The sequence below is a fragment of the Periophthalmus magnuspinnatus genome, chromosome 12 (genome assembly GCF_009829125.3).
Source record: "Periophthalmus magnuspinnatus isolate fPerMag1 chromosome 12, fPerMag1.2.pri, whole genome shotgun sequence".
In the NCBI taxonomy this organism is placed as follows: Eukaryota; Metazoa; Chordata; class Actinopteri; order Gobiiformes; family Gobiidae; genus Periophthalmus; species Periophthalmus magnuspinnatus.
The window spans coordinates 13,692,771-13,715,918 of NC_047137.1; the positions used below are offsets into that span (position 1 = coordinate 13,692,771).

The window sequence follows — 23,148 nt, forward strand, 5'->3', positions numbered from 1 at the left end:
GGCTCTGGTCTCTGGTCTTTGGGCACCACGGGGCCAGCTCAAAAAGGAATGCGGAAAGCAGGCCCTCCCTGTGCTTCACTTATCAGAGAAGCGGGAGAGCCGGCTCAGGCTTCAGTGTAATCAGGAAGGGAGCAATCACCAGCTGTTTAACAAGCTCAGAACGAGAGCTTCCTGCTATTTTAAAGATATACGCTAAATATAGAAGTAAGACTTTCTCTTATCCTGGGATGTGAAGTAAACATGTTTACATGAACTTCTAATGTGGATTTATTCACAATGACAAAAAAATTTGACATGGTTTAATACTTTGTGTGGCGGTCATTTTGTCAGTTATCCAATCAGAAAGCAGAATGAGCGCCTCACTTTGGGTTGCCAGATCCTATGACTAAAACCTGAAAAAAAACAACAAACTGAACCCAAAAAAAGCTCTCAATGATATGATGTCCACTTCTCAGTATATAACCGATAATGATCTCCCAGGTTGTGATTGTGAGTTGTGGTCCTTATTATATTAATGTAAAGTTTTCAGTCACACAGAACAGGAGCTCATGTCACTGCTGTTACCTTGAAATGGACTCGACTGACTCAGTTGACTTGAAATGAGATGGTTTCTGTTTCTGCCTATGTACATTTTAGTCTATAACTAAACTTATTTAAACTAAATTGTAAACCCAGTCTTGTGACTCGTCTGTTTCTTTAGTACATCTGTTTTTATCAGCTGCATTTGCTTTGAAATCCTATGAGACAATAAGACCAGCACTTTTAATAGATGTATCTACTCATTTATTAAGTAGATTTATTTATTATTTAGGTGTGTTTATTGCTCATTTCAGCATTGAAACACAATTGGATGGCAACCCAAATGAGAATAATGTTAGACTCATCTTTCTGATTGGACTATCATCTTGAGAACTAAAACGCTACATTATAACAACTTGGCCACCATCATGTCCAATGTTTTTATAATTAAATCAGTAAAAGCTGTATTTGATTTGAACATGTTTTTCTCTTATCAGGGACACAGAAAGGTGATGTTTGTGAAATGTAAAATCTAAATTGTACATACAGTTCCTTTAAAGCTCTTTTTTAAAATCCATGAATAGCAATAATTTGTTTTGTTATGAAACAATTGAGACAGACGACTTAGTAAAGCATTAACCTCGAACCCAAGATGACAACCACATGTTCTTCAGCCAGTTAAATATCATAAAACTCTAAAAAGAATAAAAAAACAAGTGTAAATGTATTAGTAAATTTATTGAAAAAGACAACCAATCAGATGGACCGTTCACAAGAAATATGTAACAGAATGCAATGAAGGTGCATGAATCCTCTCCATGTCCAGACACACAGCTACTGCGTCACTACAACATTTAAAAGTCCTCCAAAAACGAGAGTAAAAATAAGACTAGCTACACGTATTACAATTAGATTACAGCCAAAAAGAAAAAAAAAAAAACGAAAAAAAAAACATTAAAAACTTAAAACGTTCTCTTATTGTACAAACTATATTCATGGGATCATTAAAATTTCAACAAAAGTAAAACTTTTGTCAGCACCATTGATTTGAATTGGAGCCAAATTCACAGAAATTCTTCCAAACGTTAAGATTCATGCTTTGTAAAACTACCAGTCGATAATGCATTGATTCTCACAGTCCGCGTGTCGGCAGAGGAATGCTGTGGCGTTCATTGATACATAGTCGTTAAAAAGCCACTTTCCAAAACCATTTCCATTTGAATTGGTTAAATGACACAAAACAGTGGCGAGAATTCAGTTTTGGTTGGAATGATTCAGCAACAAAATTTTGTCTTCTTGCAACTTCAGAATTTCATTATGACGACTTAGATCCATCAGCCAAAACATTATGAACAACAGCCTGAAAAATGTATTGAAAACTGCTGTAAACATTTTCAGATTTACACAAAATGATTTCAGTTTGAGTATTGTTATGGCATTCTTTAGCATGGCATTCCACAACAGTATGAAATTCCTCACTTTTGCAATAGGGCAAATTTTCCTCCAAGATTTTTGGATTTTCGACCAGATTTGCCATCTCGATTCAATACCAATGAGGTAAACGTAAAAGTGCCGAAGTAGTGCAAATTTAAGTAAAATTTTAAGTTGAAAGTTAAGTTTTAATAGTTCCTAAATGTACTATTCCTATGAAACCAATCGCCACTTTCTTTAGATTATAATTTGTTACTGGTCAGAATGTTTTATAGCTGATGGATGTTTAAAAAACAAAACAAAAAAACAAAAAAAAAGATTTAAAAATTCCTCAGTTGTCTGTCAGTTATTGGATTGTGCGGCGGTTTCGTCATGACTCTGGAAATACAAAATTCCAACCAGGATGACGTACAGTACGGGTCCACGGATAAAGTTCAGTTTGAAGCATGGAGCCTGAGGGGGGTGGGCGGTCTTTACAGTGGTCAGGGGGCGGGGTTCATGAGGCGGCGGGGGCGGGGCTTATGAGGGTCCGGTGGGCGAGCTGGTGTCTGGCGAGGCGCTGGCCAGCTGCTCCCCTGGCGTGCTGTCGGCTGCGAGCGTTGCCATGGCGGCGGAGGAGTATTTACAGTGGGGAGATCCGCACGCACAGCTGAACAGTTTGCTCTTGATCTCCCAGAAGTGGTCGCCATAGTTGAACCTGAGCAGCAGAGAGGAGCGAGTGAGGACGAAGAGGAACAGGGGGTTACTGAGGACGTGCCCCTAGTTGACAAGTTAGATTCAACTCGAAGGTACGATTCCATGGTAATAGACATTTAAAACTATACTTTGGAACATTCTCTATAAGATTTATGTCATACTGTTGGATATTATAGCTAAAAAAAACATTTCCAGAGCGGGAGGAGTCATGTTTGTGGACAGTACAACAGTAAGAATGCATGTATTTTTATGTTTCTCTGAGCAATAAACATAACCAAAATGAAAAAAACCAAACAACAAAACTATTATTTTAGTCTATTTTTGGCGAAAAAGTTACAAACTGTGGCTTTAAGAGGAGCTGGCAGATGATAAACATTTTATTTTGATTCAACTGCCAGTTTGACTTTTATGTTTATATCTTGACGGTGATCAAGCACGAGAACAGTGGATAATTACAGTTTCATATTTATGTTATTTCATATAGTTCACTCAAATACAAACATTAATATTGGAAAAAAGGCTCATTTATGACCAGTAGTAACATCACTTAAACATACTGCTCCAGCTAAAGTAGTCTTGATCAAGTCTAGCTCAGCATCTGGAGATGGTCCCGGGGCGCTGTGCAATGGGTTCAATGTAGAAAATGAATTTCCTTGAGGGATTAATAAAGTAAACCCTACAATCTGAACGTGTTATTACTGTTATTAGTGTCTTACCCCAGCTCCTCTCCGGCCTGAATGCCCGTGCTGGCGAAGAAGGCGATGTGTGGGAAGCGCAGGTCCTGGTGCGTGGTGAACACTCGCACGGCCAACAAGTTGGGCTCACACATGTGGTTGAGGAAGCGGCTGATGTTGCCATAGTAACGGGCATCTATGCAGTACTGGTCCTGAGGCTGTGGGGAGGCAGACATATGGAGTTTATCAAGTCACGTCCAAATCAGAAGTGAATGCTCTTCTAAGGATAGCTTACAAATGTCGTCCCGTTTAAAATTTTGCCATATTCTTAGCATGTATTGTGTTCAGTGTACGTAAATATGGAGGTACAGTTGTATTAAAGCTGGCGTAGCTGATTTTCAAACCATGAAAGGGGAAAATGGGTAGTACTCAGTTACATTTACACAGTTACATCTAATTGTTTAAAGAAATTGTACTTTTCTAGCAGCATACTTTCACTTTTTACTGAAGTAACAGTACTTTTGTAAGGTCATTTTCACACATGTTAGTGGCTCTGGACTGACCCCAGTGCTCACTAGATTTGTTTACTTTATTTTTGGGTCTTTTTTGTGCTTTTGTGATTATTTAATATTCTGTCCTTCAAATTATATGAACTTAAAAATCTGATGTTAACGTTACTCTTCAAGTTACTCTTACTTGTGCAGTAGTTTCCCCAAATACCTTTTTACTCAAAGTTCTTTTTAAGTAATTTCTTGGACCACTACTTTGTACTTCTACTTGTGTAATATTATTTTGAAGAAGAAACGTAACTCTTACTTGAGTAATTAATTAATTTTTACTACTACTCTACCACCTCTGGCTCTCACAAAGCCTTTGGCGCGTCGCTAATATGCATAGGCATGATTTTAGACCACAGGTTTACAGCAGCTGTAGCTCTCACTTGGCCAATCAGCTCTCACCTCAAAGTGTCATATACTGAATTACACGGCTCTTTATTTTTACAATTGATAAAATGTTTTTAAGTACATGAAGATAGTTGTCAAATTTTTGTTATAAAGTTCTGATTTCATTCATTTATGTGAGGAAAATTGGGTAGTTAAGTTTGAATCAAACAAAAAGAATGGTGTAAAATGATTACAGTGTAGTGGGGACAGAGCTGACCTTGTCGTCCAGGCTGAACAGATATGCGTCGTTCTGTCTCATCTCAGCTTCGTCCTCAGAGATGATCTCCCCCACATATCTGAAACACACACATCAGAGGAACTGTTCACCACATATCACTACATCACAGGCTTGCACTGCTTTCAAGAATTACACTTTACACACCGACACTAATCCTGACTGGGACAAAATTATGCAAATTCATGTAAAGCTTTTTGAACTTTTAACCTTGTTTTAATGATGTTCTTCATCAAAAAGATACCTGGATGCTTGTTAATATTTACTCCTGCATTTAGGTTGCCTCACTGTCCAGAATGTGGTTGTAATCCAAAAAGTGCTCTACCATATGTTTCCATGTGCACATGAGAAGAGTAAATCATGTGACTCACTGGCAGACAAAGGTGCCCTGTGGGATGTCCTGCAGCGTCCGGACGCCCCAGCCTTTCCTCTGAGTCCTGAACAGCTCCATCCTCACTCTGCAGAACAAAACACACACGATCATGACTCAAGAAACATAAAACATTACGACACAAGCGCTCCACTGAGATGACCCACCTGAGCCCGTTCTGCACCACACGGTTCTTGCAGGTTCTCCAGCAGGAGCAGGCGTGGTTACACTCAAAGATCAGAGGAGGCTCCTCACGGCAAAACTCTGGCAACAGTTGACCATTCTGAAACATACAATACAATTCCATCAGCGATTCAAGGAACATTTTCATTCTGACAATTAAGGCACAGTATGTGCTGCTGTTTTAAAAAAGGCACTACAACCACAACTGAATGTGGGCTGCCAGTGCCTTAACCTGCATTCTGATTGGACAATCACATTGACAAAAAAACGCTAAATTACAACAATCTGATCATTATGTCCAATGTTTCTGTAATCAAGAATAAATCGACAGTACAAATGAAAACAGTAAAAGCTATATTTGACCTTACATCTGAGGAGTGTTCATGTTTATACATGTGAAATAAAAACTCTGCATACTCCTGCTTTTAAGGCTTAAGCACAATGGTATAATGCATAATAACAGAACAGTAAGATTAGTTATGGATGGTTCTTTGTGCACGTTATGGTTGCAGGGCTATACTGGTGCAGTGTTTCCATGGAGCTCACCTGGTCGTACCAGCGGCGCAGACTGAGCTGTCCACACATGCAGATGCTGGTGGAGCAGTCCTCTTTACACACACAGTACTGAGGACACAACAACACACAGTCACATGAGACAGGGCATGAAAAAATGTTAATGATACAGCTCTAAACCCTATTTACAGGTGAACTATGTAACACTTCTGGCACAGGGTCCACCATTTACTTGACTTTCAAAACATGAAATTATATCAACCAATAAAGGTGACAGTTCATTGTGGTCAGTACCTGTTGATGTGTGATGTCTATGCTAATGAATGAGGTGACAGTTCAGTGAGAGGAGGGTAGGTGTGTGTGTGTGTGTGTGCGTGCGCGCGTGTGGATGTGACAGTTCAGTGTGAGGAGTGTAGGTGTGTGCGTGTGCGTGTGTGTGTGGAGGTGACAGTTCAGAGTGGTCAGTACCTGTAGATGTGTGATGTTGCGGTCTATGTTCATGGGGGAGGTGACACAGTTCTCTCTGATGTACTTGTAGTCCTCAGGGTAAAGCTCACTGTCCACCTCGTTCACACAGGGGATGGGCACAGCCTCCTGCCCCAATGCAATGTCTCTGTATAAAAAGGGAAAAAAAACAAGAGCAATCAGTATTATTAAAATACAACAACATGTATCTACTCAGCAGTTGTTCATTCTTTGCTGCAGTTGTTCAAGTATCACATTATTGTCAGTGTAATCCAGGTCGTCCAGGTAGGATCCACAGGAAAAGAAAAATCTATTAGATCTAGCTAGCAAACAGAAACTGTAATCAAATAGGTGTGTTAGCTTAAGTGTAGTTAGCACCTCCTTTTAGACAGATTCTTCCCTACAGGGTCCCACCAGCACATGCAAGACAAACAAGGATCTCTAACCTTACCCCTTTAACACAGAAAGGCATTTTTTGTCACATTAACCGCAGACATAGCTTTGCACGTGCTATATTTGAATGTTTGTTACCAGCTAATCTTTGGATGAGCTGTGTTTTCTAAAAGACATATCATGGAATAAACTTCTAATTTCTTGCAAAATATGTTGAGACTTATGCGTGCTATGATTTTCTCCCACGATGCAAAGGCACGTGAGGTAAAAGGAGAGACACATGGCTCTCAACATACTGCTCTGCAGTCAGCTGCAGCCAAGTCCAGTCCACATATACAGTTGGTGAGTGGGAGAGCTTTAAGGACACCAAGTTTTTCTCTGCCTGACCACTACCTAAACTTCTGTTAACACATTTTTCAGTTAGACAAGCTTATCTTTAGAAGGCCTGTCCTCTGTCCATCTACTACACCAGCAGAGCCCTGACCTGTGCAGGACTTTGTGTCCTAGCCTTGGTCGTATGCTTCTCTCCCTGCGGCTCGCCTGCAGAGCCATCCAGGCCTTGGAGCTGTGGCTGCAGCAGTCCGGAGGAGTCTCGCCCTCACGGTTCTTCAGGAACACGTCTGCTCCGTGGGACAGGAACAGCCTGAGCACACAGGTACAGGACACTTAGTTTTACATATGCTACCAGTCATGATTGTTTACTACATTCCATGTGTTCATTTATAGTTTTGATGCCTTCAGTAAAAATCTACAATGTAAACAAAAAATAACTCAAAATTAGTTTTACATTTTGAAAAACAGCCACCCTTTGCTTTGACCACTGACAAGGTACAACTGTCAGCTTCATCATTAACATCACATTGCAGCGCTATGACAAAGCTAAGGGTGGATACTTTTGAGTATTTGAATATAAAATATATAAAAACATTTAGTTGAGTTATTTTCACTGTTTTTCTTCTTCTAGTAAACAAAGAAAAAATGAATGAGCAGGTGTGTCCAGACTGGTAGTGTATATGGTGTGTTTATCTGGTGGTTATAGTGTTTTTTATAGCACAGTGAGACTGACATGACACACTCGAGGCGGTTCTCCCGGGCAGCGATGTGCAGAGGGGAGTCTCCGTGGATGTTGACCGCTCTCAGGTCACAGTGAGCGTCCAGCAGCAGCTCTGCGATCTCCACACTGCCCGAGAAGGCCGCCCAGTGCAGGCAAATGTTCTCCTCCTGTACACGCACACAGCCAGGGTCAGTCACTCAGTCAGTTTTAGGAAGTGAAACCATGTACCAAAAATACATATTCAGAATACTAATTTTGTATTCCTGTACTGTACTGTATTCCAGTACAGTTACTTTATTTGGCATTCAGAATTGATAGCTTGCAGTGACATCACGCCAGGGGGTTCTATACATATGTCTATGGTGGTACGTATGTCTATGCACACATTAGCAAACAGAGTCATAAAAGTTTTATGATCATCTGAAAGCTCAAGAAAAAATACTAAATGCATTTAAACAACACCTTTTCAGGAGTCTGTGATCAATACAAGCGTTCATGGTCCTGTTTAGGTGGTTGATTTTTTACAAAAATGTAAGAGTGAGTAACTGAAAAACTGTTGGCTAATGCTAATGCAGCTCACCTGTTGTAATTCCAGCTAAGTCAGTTGTTTATGATCATATTGTGTTAAAATAAAGCTCAGATCTCATTGATACAGCCAGAGTTGAGCCTACAGTTAGCATATATAATATAATATAATTCAAGTCTTTTTTCAATTTATCTGCTGATCAACAATAATCTTTCTTTCTTTCTTTCTTTATTTGACAGGGACCATGTACAAATTCATTAATCTTACAAGGAAAAGATGATTTGTACCAGATTTAGCTACTGCTACTTTCCATCTGAAGTCCCTGGGCAGGTGAACACACATTAAAAAACACATATCAATTAACAATTACAATATACAATATACTTGCATACGACAGTTTGCCATACAACAATAACAATTAAATACAATAAAAAAAATGACCCCATGTCCAATACAGTATGTCCCCCCCCAGTCCAGACTAATATAAAAATCATTATGTGCAGGTTTATACAGTGAGGACAGAGCAGCACCAACTAACTAGACTGATGTGGACACATTTGATTATTTAAAATGAACTTTTTCAAATTTCTAGTAAAACTATTAAAATCCACAGACAATTTCAGACTGTCTGGAAGCTGTTTCCACTGCCTAATGGTTTGATAAGAAAAAGCCGATTAAGCAAAGGCCGAGGATCTTTTTGGAACTATACCATTTCGGTTTACGGAGGAACGAGTGGGTCGAGTAGTTTGTTCAGAACAAAGGATAGTACATTTTTTTAATGTAGATGAAGCTGTATTATTAATAATTTTGAATAATTTTCTTAGATTTGAATTAAAAAAAATTAAAAATTAAATCATTAAATTAAATTATTGAAACTGAACATTTTATATTTACTTAAGATGTTACAGTGGTGATAATGGAGGGTTTTTTTATCGAGCGCCTTTACTGCCTGATTATAGGTGGATCTGAGAGATTTTAAAGCGCTCTCATTGGCCTGAGACCAGGAGGAGACACAGTAGGTCAGGTGTGGAATAATCATGGCATTAAAATATGTAAAAGCGGCCTCTACTGTCAGGCTGTTCCTCATGTGTCTAAGGGAAGAGATGTTGTAGCGGATTGAATTGTGTACTTTTTTATATGCTTTTTGAAAGACAAAGTCTAGTCCAAATGAACCCCCAGATACTTTGCCTCTGTTACAATGTTTAGTTTTATTCCTTTGACAAAGATGTTAGGCCTTGTATTGTATAATAGAAGTTAAGCAAAAATATCGAAACTAAAGACAAAGTAAAAAAACAGTATGATATTCTTGTGCCATTTTGTTATTATAAAATCTCTCTAGTGTATCCAGATAACAAATATTAAATTATTAGTCGATGATCCTTAATGTAACAAATTACTCAAACATACAGTGTCTATAAAGTCTCTTTACAGACTTGTTCTAATCTAATTAATACATCTTATCACTTGTCTTTGTAAATTAATTTAAAAATTGTAAAAAGACTTTATGGACACCCTGTATGTCTGATAAAATTCCAGGGAGTTATTCCCAGTTTTCCACTTTGAAAGAGCTAAACCTCCACTGGTACAAAGTTTCAAACCACTTTATAATTCTACTTATAAACAGAGCCATGACCTGACCTTGTCCCTGATGTTGATGTCCGCTCCCTTTGACAGCAGTAGTCTAACTTGGTCTGCGTGTTTGTACTCGGTGGCCCAGATCATGGCCGTCCAGCCCCCGTCGTCCTGGAAACAGCACATATTACGTAGTATTTGCGAAAACTGAAGGGAACAGTCTTGAGTGCTCACTTTATATTTACCTGATCATTGATGTCTATGAGCCCCACTGTGAGGAGGTGCTCCACTATGTTGTAATGACCAGACTTGGCCGCTAGATGGAGACACGTGAACCCTTCAGCGTCCTGAGGAAAGAGAGAAGGTGGAAAAGATTCTGTTACTCTGTTGAACATCATATTGGTTGTGGAGTGAAATGTAATATCATGAATATGGATACATTTGAACAACAAATACAATTAATACTATACAATTATATTTCAGATTTTACTAAAAATCTTAGCTATTTTTCTATTTTTTTTTTTTCTTTTTGGTGAAATTTACAGTTTTACTTCCTGGTGAGACATGGGGCATTTTGTTCCATCCACACCATACAACTGTTACCTAAAAACATAAACAATGCCTCAAATGCCTCTAATTTAAACAAAAATGTGTATATATAAAAATAAATGACTTTAATTTATTGAGCTAATGTTTACTGGTTCTTGCGTATAAATTGTCTCTGTATTTTGTCTCTTGGTGACTCCTTATTAAAACTCAGCGCTACAGCCAGTATTTTTCAACTTCTGTTCAAAAACTGCCAATTGTTCTGTCAAATAAAGTTGTAATTAGAAAAAACACAAAAACATTAAGTATGTGTATAGGTTAATTTTGAGAAAGACTCAAAAGTCATATTCGTGACACAAAGATAGGTGCACGTATAAGGCCAGAGGAGTACCTTGTGTGTAGCGCTGGCTCCCGCTCGTAGCAGGAAACACACGATCTCCATGTGGTTGTTTTCACAGGCCTCCATCAGAGGAGTGCGTTGGTCCTCATCACTTGTGTCTAGGTTAGCTCCAGCCTGACAACGCAGCAAACACAAGCTCAAGCAATTCATTATATCTACTGTTTTATTACTGATCTATCGTTCATCTGTATTTCGTATAACAAATATAATTTACTGTTCTGTATTATTGGATTTGATAGGTTACAATAGAACTACACTTATTTCCTTATACAGACTTTCACTTTGGGCTGGGCAGTTGGTGATGAAAATTTTATTATGATTGCATTCCTGTGATAATATGCTTTTTTGTAAACTCGTCATATCGTAATTCGCTAAAAAAATTCTGGAATGCAGCTCATTCCAGGAACACGTGTTCCTGTCCACACCTCCTATTGGTAAAGGTCAGTACTGCTCTGACTGAGCAACAAGTGGATTTAACCAAATGGAATGAAATGTGAATTTTTGGAAGAATCAGATGACTTAATTTACCTCTACTGCAAAATGCAGATGGGAAGCTAACATGAATTGTGATAAAATCCAAATTGTGATCTGGCTCTAAGAAAACTGTGAACATTTTTCGTATATTGCATACATCTACTTTTACTCACATTCAGCTTTGAACTATACAAGCTATAGCAATGTCCCAACTGTAACAAAACAAACTCACCTGCACCAGCATGTGGCAGATGTCTATATGTCCTGCCTCTGCCGCTGCGTGGAGAGGTGTGCGCTTGTTTTGAGAGTCCATCTTGAAGTTCGGGTCAATTCCATCAACTGCATATACGAATGTTAGTAAAATTTAAAAACATAAAAATGTATTTATATCATTATAAGAAATAATAAAGATAACAATATTGAAATATAATAGTGAAATGGTTTGGAAAATATGCAAAGTTAAAATATAGCTAACTGAGTCAATATAGAGAAATTTTCCAACTTTACAGATGATGTCAGACTTTAGACAAACAAACTGAAACGTGACACACATTTTACGTTTAAACACTACAAATACAGAAATTGTGTATCAAAAACAAGCTAATGTTACAAGTTAATGTTGTCTGAGGTGGTATCCCATAATCCCTTGTGATGTGATGTTACAATCTATTTTTAGCAACTGTGAAAAGTACTAGTCAAGACATATATTTTAGAGTAATTTTTGAGCATGTATATTGTGTGATTTTTGTCCAAAACTATTCGATTACATTAATGCATTAAAAGCAGTTGTGAAGAGCACTGACCCAGCATGAGCAGGACCCTCCGTAGCTCGCCCTGTTTGGCTGAGAGGTACAGCTGTTTGGGATGAAAGCGCAGCTTCTTGGGCCTGGGGCAAAGAACAACATTGACCCTCAGTGCTGTCTCCTGGTTATAGTCAGCGAGTGTAGAGTGCGTTCAAACTTACTTCTCATTGTCCAGAGCCACCAGGACGCTCTCCAGTGTCTCCCGAGGATGTCCTGGGTGAGCTATTGGCCCCTCTGTCCCGCTCTGCACTGAGGAGGAGCGGGACAGGCCGGGGACAGCTGAGTCCAGAGCAGAGTGCACAGAGAAGGAGCTGTCTGCAGTACACAGCTCGGCCTCTGGGGGGAGACGGGACACACTACAGGAGAGAGAGGAGATGGGGCAGATTTACAGTTTAGAGTTGGAGCAAGTGTATCTCATTCATTTTATTTTGTTAAACTTTATTTAACCAGTTGAAATACCCACTGGGTTCCATATGCTGGTGACTTCTTTAGTTTCTCAATTGATAAAATTTGAAACCATTAAAGTCCAAAAGCTAATATAATGATATTGATAAGAATAATGCTTTATTTTGTATTTTATTAACATTTAAAAGGGGAGTAATTGAAGATTTATTTTAACTTCTAACACACACACACAAGCATTAGAGTAGTGGATTATTTGTTAGATTTTTAAACTAAAACTGAAAAATATAAAAAAAAAAGTAAGCAGAGCTAGACCAATATATCAGTTTGCCGAAAAATCAGGTTGATATTTGCACTTTTTTTGTGTGTATTGTCTATCGGCCTCAAATCTCCTGCTTCAGCCGATATTTGGCTTGGACTCACCAATTTTTGCATAAAACTTTATTTTAACACTTTGGTGCATTGATGTCATTCACAAAATTTGATTAAACTGCTCCATTGTGGGTTAGCAGTAAAAATGGGCTTGTGGACGTCTAAAAACAATTTCTATTGAGAAGTTGACAGATTTGAATTTTTCTTTTACTATGGATCATATTTAGACGACTGAGGGATTACACAGACATTGTTTCCTTATTATAGTTAAATTGTTCATAGAAGTAAAAAGTATAGACAGCATTTATGTTAGTATTAATTTAAAATCATTTCAAGTCATATATTTATGGGGAAAATGATCATAATGGGTCCTACATATCAGCCCAAAAAAAATATCGGTTTATCGGTCAGCGGTTCACCTGGATTCTACACAATCGGTATCAGCATTGGCCATGAAAAACCCCAAATTGGTCGAGCTCTAAAAATCTGAATGACTGGTGAGAACTGCTGTTGTTTCTACAGTACCTGCCCGTGGTGGTGTCTGCCCGTCCCTCTGCAGCACTGGGTGTGGCCGGATGGTGCACCTGTACGGGGGGCACTGTGGAGGTGGTGTCGGCCTTAGCGATGGTCACCTCCTTGGCCTTGCTCACCTCCTCTCCACAGTGAGGACAGAAGCTCTGGCCTTTGAGCACAGAGGCACAGGCGCGATGGAAGCGGTGAGAGATGCTAACGTCTGGCTGGCACTCCATAAACGTACCCTGAGGAAACATGGTGGTCTTAGTCAGCACATGTGTGGGCATTTACAATGATAGCTGAACCATTAGGATGGAAACAATATTTAACATGAGAGTCAACTCTAAGCCACCAGACCTTATCTGCTGTGTCAGGTGAAAACTGAAAAAACTATGACTGGCATGCTATTGGCTAGTGTTGTCACGATGCTAAAATTTCAAACTTGATTTCGATACAAAGGAACAAACTCAATACTCAATACTGATACAACAATAACAATAAAAACACTGTTTATTTAGACAATAGAAAGTGATTTTCAACATTAAATGGTAGTATCTTTTTTTATATTCCCCATGTGGTATTATATCCCTCTGTCGTCCAGGTAGGTTCCATAGTGGTCCATGGGCGTTAACTAGTCAATGTGGTGTTATATTTATACTCGTTGTGATACAGCTCAAGATCATTCCAAAGCCATTCAGGAATGGTTCATATGTGCCCTGTGAATGTGACCTTTTAATATCAATACCTCCTCAAATGGGTATCTAGTTTCAATACTTGTTTTAGTATTGATTAATATTGATATTTTTGAAAACTCTACAAACGACAGTGTTGCCTTTGCCAACATGACACTAACAGTTAAATGGTTTATAGTGTAAGCAGTTTAAAGGTAGAATATGTAACTTTCCTGCTTGAATTCATAGAGATTATTACTTTGTCTTAAATTTTCCACTGAATGGCATTACACTTATCCATCTCCATAGAAATAAGAAGTAATAAGTGAAGACGTTTTCACAGCTTATCTAAACCAATGTCTTCAGAACTGAAGAAGTGGCTTGGATGAGCAGCGAAAATATCTTCACTCCTACAACTTTTTGTCCAGTTGACAGATTTGAATTTTCCTGTTACTAAGGATCATACCTGGACGACTGAGGGATTACAGAGACAGCCAAAAGAGCTGTCCATCTCCATTGAGACAAGCTTGAAAAGTTACATCTTTAGGCACTGAGTGTAGTGAAGATTTATGTGGATTAAATAAAAAATACTTTCAAAGCACTACTATAAAGTCTTATTTAATAGTTTCTAAACATGGTGCCTAGTGACGTGTACTCACAGCCCGACAGAAGTAGCCACAGCCAGGGCAGCATTGGTGCTTGACCATGCCTGTACGGTGGTCTTCACACAGCACCAGCAGCTGCACAGAGTTTGACGGACGCATCATTTCCTGTTTGAGCACGGCGCCCTGGCAACGGCTCAGCTGTCCATCAACGCTCTCTGTGGCCATGCACTTCCTGTCGGCCAGGATCAGGATCTCTCGGCTCTTTGGAGTCTCCATGCGACAGCTGCAGAGGGGCAGCTCCTGACTGTCCTCTACTGTAGGTCTCAGCGGAGCTACGTGGAAGGACAGGAAAACATGTTTAAATTGCCAAGGAGGTGAGTAAGGAGAGAAAGGTTAAAACTGGTCTAAACTTTGACAATGTTTAAATCTAAGCTCAAACCAGTTCTGTTTAGCTGTGCATATGACTGAAAGTTTTTTTTCCCTGCACTCTTCTCTTTTAATGTTAATTTTACGATTATTTATGTTTTGATTTGTTTGAGAACGTACTTAATGTATAAATTGTGCTATACAAATGAAATTGTCTTGCATGTGAGGTTCTGTCATTAGTTTCTTCCACCTCTAACTACTCTAATTAATTATGTAGATTTTATGCTGTAAACTATTTTATCTGGTGCATATGACAGGTTTTCATGTTTTTCTAATTATGACTTGGTTTGGTGGGATAGTACCTGTGGTAAATATTCATCATAATTTTATCAGAAAAAGAAAAGTGTAAAAATAGCAGTGAGTTCTAAAACAGAATCCCTCTACCTACCTCGTCATTTATTTATAGGTGTTGTCAGGTATTTGTATTGGTCTAATTATAAAAACCTTTTACATTTTTGGCCCTTGTTAACATTATGGTTTCTAGGTAAGAGTTATGAAATTACCTCCAAGTACATTTTATCTGTCATATCTGCTGCCCATGTCCAACCAGAAAATAAAATTACAAACTTCACCAAAAATTAAAACAACTAGGCGGGATTTTATCTAACTTGTCATATACAGTTAAAGAATACTTTTAGTAAATATGTTTAATAAGTTGTATTCATTATTTGTTATCTATTGATCAATAAACAATGCACATATTAGTTCTTACACATTTTGGACAGTATAAAGAATTTTTGTATGTCTTTAAAATTCTAGACTCTACCATAAGGTACAATGCAGAGAGTGATTTCACATTAAATAAAATACTGTTCTTACTGCTGGTTTCCATCTTGTCTGTTTTAGAAGCAGACTGTGGGGGGGTGGAGGAGCAGGGGGGCTCCTGCAGGTTGGTCTCTGGACTGACTTCTGCACTGGGTTCCACGGCGGGTTCAGCATTGGATTCCACACTAGTTTTCACACTGGGTTCAAGGCTGGGTTCTACAGTTGGTTCTACAGTTGGTTCTACAGTTGGTTCTAAAGTTGACTCCACGTTTGGTTCAACAGTGGGTTCTATAGTTGGTTCTATAGTGGGTTGTGGGCTTTTGGGTTCCACGTCACTGGGTTGTGGGCTTTTGGGTTTCACGTCATCGGGTTGGGGGCTTTTGGGTTTCACGTCATCGGGTTGGGGGCTTTTGGGTTTCACGTCACCGGGTTGGGGGCTTTTGGGTTCCACGTCACCGGGTTGAGGGCTTTTGGGTTTCACGTCACCGGGTTGAGGGCTTTTGGGTTTCACGTCACCGGGTTGGGGGCTTTTGGGTTCCACATTGGTAGGTTGGGGGTTTTTGGGTTCCGCGTTTCTGGGTTGAGGGCTGGGTTGAGAGGGTTCACTGGGTTGAGAAGGTGACTTCTCCTCGGAGGACTTGAGCTGGACTGGATCTTCAGACTGATCCTGCAGCTCAGTGTCTGAATAAAACACAAAAGTTTCATTATAAAGGTGCACTGTGTAACTTTTCTGGTGGAGGGTCTGCCACGGTTGTTTTTGCTTTGCCTGGAATGCTCCACTGTATGACATTAAACACATCTATCTTGCATTTATTACTGATTTTATATATTTGTATTGCTTAAAATTACACTTCTACTGGGTATTAATTGCTAATACACTATATATTTAGATTATAACAGAAAACAACATGTTGAAATGTTTATTTAGTGTTTCGTTTTTGACTCTGAATTTGCTCCCTGCGTTACCGCCCTGAAGTTACTCCCTTCAGTTCAGTATCACACTCCACTAATTAAACTAAACATCGCATCAGGTTTGTCAAGTTTCTGTGTACAGTTTTGTATCATGTTTTGTATATTTATGGAGAATTGTCAGGTGGGAGCGTGGATGATAGGCTAGTGGGTTGAGTTTTTTATATTAGACTCGTACTGTTAACCATAAGGAGGGTTAAAAAAATGCCAGGGAGAGTTCACAAGATTACTGAAACATGCATGGATGACATATAAAACCACTTCAGGCATGTTTAAGATGAGGGAAGAACGTAATAACATGGTAGAAAGCTCCAGAAAGTTCATTAAATTATACATTCTTAAAGTAAGTGGTTGCCTCTCCACAAATCTGACCTGTAACTGGTAGCATCATGGTTGATTTAAATAAACAACCGTACTGTGGAACATTCCAGGCAAAGCAATAACATCATCATGGAGAAAAGTACATGGCAAATAACCAAAATCATACATATACGTCTTAAAGAGTACAGGAGTTACAGGAGAGCTCACCTTTGGCTTTTAGCTTCCTCTTGCGTTTCCTTGACGGCCGTAGCCAGGCCTTGTCCCCCCTCAGTGTCTGCTTCGGCTTCTTCTGCCTCACACTGGACCCCGTGCTCTGAAGAAAAAGACCCAGGTTGTTTACAGTGAAGGAGTAAAGCTAGATGAGAAGTGACATATTGTGTACCAGGTCAGACTCTGTGCCCTCCTCCTCTGCCTCCTCCTCCCCTGACTCCTCGCTCTCCTGCTCCTGGCCCACCTGAACACAAGACCACCATAAACATCAGGCTACATTTGCAACGACAGGTCTACTTCCCATCAACTGACTGGAGATGTAAAATGGAATTATATAGATGGATTTTTCCGTGGCTGATGAAGATTTTTGAGAATACGTGGATGGCTAAATTCTGTTGGCATTCAAAATCCTACACTGCTCAACTATAGAAAAAAACAGCACTTTGTATTAACTACACCTTAATTAGATTTAATGAAGCATGAACAAGGACTTGATTCATAATGAACTATTTATTAAGAATGATTTAGTTAGTGTTTAGTTCCACTTTGATTAACATCCTAAATCAATCAATTGTTTTGCTACTAAACTGTGCATACTGTGTTTTAATAACATTATCTACTGTTCCTAGTAATGTTTTGGCCATTTTAGTGCAAATTTTGTTTATTTTCAGCTTTGTGTTCCAAATCAGTGCTGCCTCCAGTGGCCTCTGCTATTTCAAGTACTACATGACATCACTCAGGATTCCCCTGATTACAGAAAGATGTTTGAGGTGTTGATACCTGTATGACCAATCAAAGTGTTCAATTTGATTTTTAAAAACAACTTCAGCTGCCCAATGTGCTTCACATAAAAAGTAAACAAAAAACAGACACAGAATACAAAATCTACAAAAGTTTAGCATCTCTATTTTAAATGTGGTTGTGGATGGAGTTTGGGTGTTTAGTCCCACTTTAAGTTGCTGCTAAACCTGACTAAACAAATTTTTCATTATTAATTAAGTCTTTGTTCATGTTTTATTACTTCTAATTAAAATAGCAAGCAACTGGACTACTGAGGGATTACACAGACGCCTAATTAAAGTGTAGCTATATAGATAAATACTTTTCTTTTGCTATGAGTTTTAGAAAACAGCACTGCCGTTTCGCTCCAAACCACAGATTAGTTTAGTCAGATTTTATGCTGTGCCCAAATTATTTATCTGCCCCAATATTGGCCTTAAATTTCAAGCCATTTAAATAGTGTGTTCCATTATCACTTTCCAGTTTCTTCATCCATTCATTCATTTTATTTATTACGAGCAGATTAACAAAAGAAGTCAGTATACATGTATCCAGTACACTTATTTTTTTCTTAATTAAACTCGAAAAAGAGTGGGAAAAAGAAAACTTATTAAACCCTGTCTTCCAAGTTTATTACAAACTGGTCTCATTCACCTGTGTGGTGCATTCAGGTTCCTGTGTGGCCTGTTGGACATCTGACGCTGGTTCCTCTGGAGGCTTGTGCTCCTCCTCAGACTCTTCCAGCTCAGACCCCTCCTCCTCAGACATGTGCACCACCTTCTCACCGTTAAGGTTTGTTGGTTTGGCCTAACAACAACAACAAAACAAGGCTATGCAATATCTATACACTATTATCATAAAACTCTAAAATCTTTGTGTCAGTGTGGCAAACCTCTGGGCTCTTGGCAGTGTGCTCCAGCTGTTTAAACATCTCTAAAACCGATCGCTGCTTCAGCACTTTGGCTTTCTTCTTTGGGACCAAACTGTAGGTCCCCATCCTCCTCTTCTTCTTACGGGACACCAGGGTACCAGAGAAGGGAACTGGAGAAGCAAAACAACATTTATACAACGCTATAGTGGAGAATGACTTTAGCACTTGCACTTTAAAGGTGCACTAGAGCGCCTTTTCCATTGGTACAGTTCGCTTGGGGCCACTTGGGGCGGATCTGTTTGGAGCCGGTCCCTCCAGGCGAGTTGTGTGTTCATGCTCCAGGCAAGGCTCCAGGTTCAGGAGCAGTGCTCTGCTACACGAGACACTGACATCACACAAACATTACAAATGTTTTCTCATAATTTTAAGGCCAATCTCAGCAATTCACACAATAAGATCTTTGATAATTCCAAGTCTGTGGCTGTGAGATGTGGCTATAGTAAACACTAAAACTACTCCTGTTTTATCTGATTTTATTTCATTTATCTGCACCTCTCTGCCATGTTTTAGCATCTTTTTATATAACGCATTGGGTTTGCCTCATCTTAGAGGTATTTTGAACTGAAAATATAATATTGTTGATCTCTATACGCAAATGCTGTGCATCAATAAACAGGAAACAGTTGGGACAAACGAGCTAGCTGTGTTTTGAAAAGAATGTCAGCTCAATATTTAAGTTACCGTCGCTGAAAATACAGTGGTTTATTTTAAGATCATGTCTGCTTTTTGCTGTCTTGTTTTCGTACTGTACCACTCTGGCCACCACTGGGAGCTAGTACCGTCCAGGCTCTGCTTTGGACCCGTCAAATGGGGCGGGACAGTTCACTTTAGAGACTTGCGATTCACTCCAAAGTGAACCAATGTAAACGAGGCTTATGTAACTTTTCTTTTGGAGGGGGTTGCTAACTGCTCTTTCTCTAATTGTTGGGAATGTTCCACATATGGCATTAAACTCACCCATCATGCATTTTTTTAAATTACAGATCTTTTCTATGGAGATAAGTTTAAAGCTACATTGTGGAACATTGTAGGAAATGCTATAATATATCCACGGAGACAAGCAGGCAGTGGGTCCGCCACCAAAAGAAATTATACAGTTCACCTTTAATTATTCTATAAACAAAAGTATTTTTTCCACATCTTTCATTGATTTGATTTTCATACTTTTAGCCTCATGGGGTAGAAAATTAATTATATTCAAATGTGGAACAGCTTTGAGTGCAAGGGAAGACAAAAGGCAATGACAGGAAACTGACATTTAGACAGAAATGTTACTTCTTGAATCATACGTTGAAACATGTGAATTATGTATGGGTCACTGCATACAGTGACCTAATAATCTTGTTTTTTTTTATCTTGGTTTATTAGTCTCATGAAAGAGCATTGACATTCCTCAAGTCTCCTGAAAAAATCTCTTAAGTGCTTAATGGGGTGGGGACTTTGACACTCGTGGACTTTGACTCGTCCTGTCTGACTTGAACTATGAGGGTGCAAAGAGGACATAAAAAGCAGTGACTAGAGTGCATCACTGACATATTTAAACATGACAGAATCAGATGGTAAAGACATGAGCAGGTGTCTGACCCAGATTCAGTTTGGAAGATGTAGGAGCAGAGGCAGGTGTAGAGGCAGGTGCAGAGCTGGAGGCGGGGTCTGTTGAGGCTGGGGGCGGGCTTTGTGCTGTGCTCCGGTCACTTCTCGTTGTGGTGACCGTCTGCTGGGTGGAACTGTGAGGTAGCTGGTTCTGTGTGGAGGGCAGGTCAGAGGAGGTTTGGGGCTCATTAGTATCCATCTGGTCACCTTTGGCACCTTTGGATTCTCGCATTTCCCGGTTTAGAAGCTGCAGAGCCAGATTAAAAACATATGACTTCACTGTTGATGACACAGACTTTTACAGGATACAACAGGACAGGTGAAACAGAACACCAGACTGATATTTATAGGACTGTGTAGCAATGGTTCCCGTCGATATCGTGCGTCTCAGAGGAGTTTTAGCCACCACAGCTAACTGACAATATAGTGTTTGGTTAAATGAAAGTGTAGTATCATACTGACCATTTCTTGCACTTGGTACCTTGATAGTATTTGTTAATACAATGTTTTTGCTGGAAAATGTATGCTTTCTGCTCCGCACCAAAAGTTGCGCGTGGTCTTGAATGGATCAGCCGAGAGCTTGATAAATCAAACCTCTTGACAATCAAGCTTGCAGGATTTCAGCAAAGTAATTACGCATGAAATGAATGAAGCGTGAAAATGTGTCAAATATGAAAAAATACAAAATAAATATGAGATTTGACAGAAGATTCTCGTAGGAAGGTAGCAAACAATTCTAATTTAATCATGTTCATTTGTAGCTTGTTTTTATTGTTTATTGCTTGTATTTCAGAGTCTTCTCAGATTTCACCCCTCACTGGATCATCAGATCAATTGGTGCAGAAAGGAGCGTCCATATCATCGTCTAAAATGACCAGTGCTTCAGTTCTGCTTTAATCAGCAGAAACATACATCTATACGTCTAGACATCCAAAAGAAGGCATAAACAGCAGTGCTTTGAGTGTAGCTCTGGTACCTTCTGAGCAGCGCTGACTGCTGGCCGGCTCATGGTTTTGCGCGCTCTGTGAACTGGAACAGGAGGGCCGTTCTTGGTGCCTGAAGGCCCGGAGCCTTTCGGGGGATCAGTCTTTAGTGAGTCCCCTGAGGCTCCACATGTGGGTGGAGGGGAGGGGGGAGTGTCCGTGTGCGCCCCTACAGAGGAGCAGTGAGTCCGGTGTGGGGATAGGCCGGGCTCTGTGTGTGTCTGACCCAGACAAAGTCCATTACTCCCAGTGACAGACACATGTGGAGGCTCTGAAGTACCGTTCTCGCTCACTACTAGAGTCTTAGACGGAGAGGAGCCCTGTGAGAGGGCTTTATACTCCCCACAGTCACCTCCATTCAGCATGGCCTCCGCGGCAGGAGAGCTCCCTCTGGTGGTTATGTCTGCGTCACCATCTGTGCAAAGAGCAGATAAGAGCTGTAAAGCCGTCTAAAGCATGTTACTGTAGTCTATGTGCAGTGTTCACAGGTCATACTTGGCTGCTCCTCTGTGCTGTCCGCTGAGCCACGTGTCTCTTTCCTCTGGTATAAACCCTTGTCCACGATGCCTTGGGCCAGACCAGCGGGCTGAGGACACAGTTAAAACATTATTATTTAGTGTTCCGCAATGGCAACTGTAACCAATGAACCTATATCTGAAACGCACATGTATTTGTGGTTTTCCTGACAAAATGAAGTTGTGAATGTATCGAGCACTGAATATAGGCTGGTGCACTAATGTTTGAGATGACTGAAATCTGAACTGCTAAATTAATTTTGTGGTTTTCAACATAACGGCCTTTAAGATTTTTCATTTTCAAATTATTCAGGCATATTACATACACAAAATACGATTGATTAGGGATGCACCGATCCAGCTATTAATTTCAGATATCGTTTTCAATACTATGCTCTGGTATTGTTTGATTTAAAGCTTAAGACTTCCCATTACACAAAAATAAAATAAGACAAAGCTGATCCAAATGTGTCTTGTAGCTGTTATCCATCAAAAAACTACTGAGCAACTTTCATCAATAAAAATTAAAACATTCTGAGACTTTCTATGATGAGTAAACCAGGATATCTGCTCAACCGACATTTGGATACTCATAGTACGAACATATTCAAAGCATGTCAAAAAAATCCACAGGCAACAGAAAACCAATGTGAGCAGGCCTTTAAAAATGACTCCATCTGCTCAAACTGGTTCATTCAAACACCAACACAACAGATTGACAGCCTAAAGGGCAGAACATTGGTCCATTTGGGAGCTATACACAGGTCCATCCGAAGAGGACCAATCTTGAGACTATACAGCTCTGTTTCTGCCCTCTGTTGGTGAAGCACATGTTGGCAATAGCACACCATGCACCACCATTTTACACTCACAAGTCTGAGTGTTACAGCAATTCACCACTAGAGGGAGAACAAACAAAGCACTGAAGACTTATTGGTGTTTGAAGGATTTTCAATACAAGCTCTACGCTCCACATGTGTCACTAGGCCCCACATGTGTCACTTTTTGCCTTTTTTTTTTGCTTATGGTGTTCAAAGTGTCACCTGCAGAGACCAGAAACGTCTCCTGCTCCTGTCAGGCCCTGTTCTCATCTTGGGAACTTCTCATGAATTTTCCCACAACAACCACCAGGAAGCATGTGGCAGCAGTCCACTTAACCAAATTTCCTCCAGGGTTTGAGCTGTTTGTCGTTTTTTATAAGGATATGGGTTTTATATGGGACAGCAGAAAGGAGAAGGTATGGTGGCTTTGTTAAATATTTGGCAGTGAATCCTGTGTTTAATCTGTACACACT

At 39.7% G+C, this 23,148-nt stretch overlaps 1 protein-coding gene across 1 annotated transcript in view; it reads right to left on the reverse strand.

The window, feature by feature from the left end:
* Positions 1-1,239: 1,239 nt before the first annotated feature.
* Positions 1,240-23,148, reverse strand: part of ehmt1b (euchromatic histone-lysine N-methyltransferase 1b) — a 48,706-nt gene continuing 26,797 nt past the window's right edge. The window contains exons 2-26 of the mRNA XM_055225618.1: positions 21,835-21,925; positions 21,333-21,754; positions 20,348-20,603; positions 18,725-18,873; positions 18,487-18,639; positions 17,225-17,296; positions 17,050-17,155; positions 15,607-16,233; positions 14,416-14,693; positions 13,098-13,330; positions 11,960-12,154; positions 11,799-11,881; positions 11,228-11,334; positions 10,513-10,635; positions 9,821-9,922; positions 9,642-9,746; positions 7,490-7,644; positions 6,908-7,066; positions 6,034-6,178; positions 5,599-5,676; positions 5,037-5,152; positions 4,871-4,957; positions 4,482-4,560; positions 3,363-3,538; positions 1,240-2,647 (exon numbers count right to left, since the gene is read on the reverse strand). Coding sequence (XP_055081593.1) covers positions 2,470-2,647; positions 3,363-3,538; positions 4,482-4,560; positions 4,871-4,957; positions 5,037-5,152; positions 5,599-5,676; positions 6,034-6,178; positions 6,908-7,066; positions 7,490-7,644; positions 9,642-9,746; positions 9,821-9,922; positions 10,513-10,635; positions 11,228-11,334; positions 11,799-11,881; positions 11,960-12,154; positions 13,098-13,330; positions 14,416-14,693; positions 15,607-16,233; positions 17,050-17,155; positions 17,225-17,296; positions 18,487-18,639; positions 18,725-18,873; positions 20,348-20,603; positions 21,333-21,754; positions 21,835-21,925 — 4,275 coding nt within the window. The 3' untranslated portion in view covers positions 1,240-2,469. The remainder of the gene's footprint in view (positions 2,648-3,362; positions 3,539-4,481; positions 4,561-4,870; positions 4,958-5,036; positions 5,153-5,598; positions 5,677-6,033; positions 6,179-6,907; positions 7,067-7,489; positions 7,645-9,641; positions 9,747-9,820; positions 9,923-10,512; positions 10,636-11,227; positions 11,335-11,798; positions 11,882-11,959; positions 12,155-13,097; positions 13,331-14,415; positions 14,694-15,606; positions 16,234-17,049; positions 17,156-17,224; positions 17,297-18,486; positions 18,640-18,724; positions 18,874-20,347; positions 20,604-21,332; positions 21,755-21,834; positions 21,926-23,148) is intronic.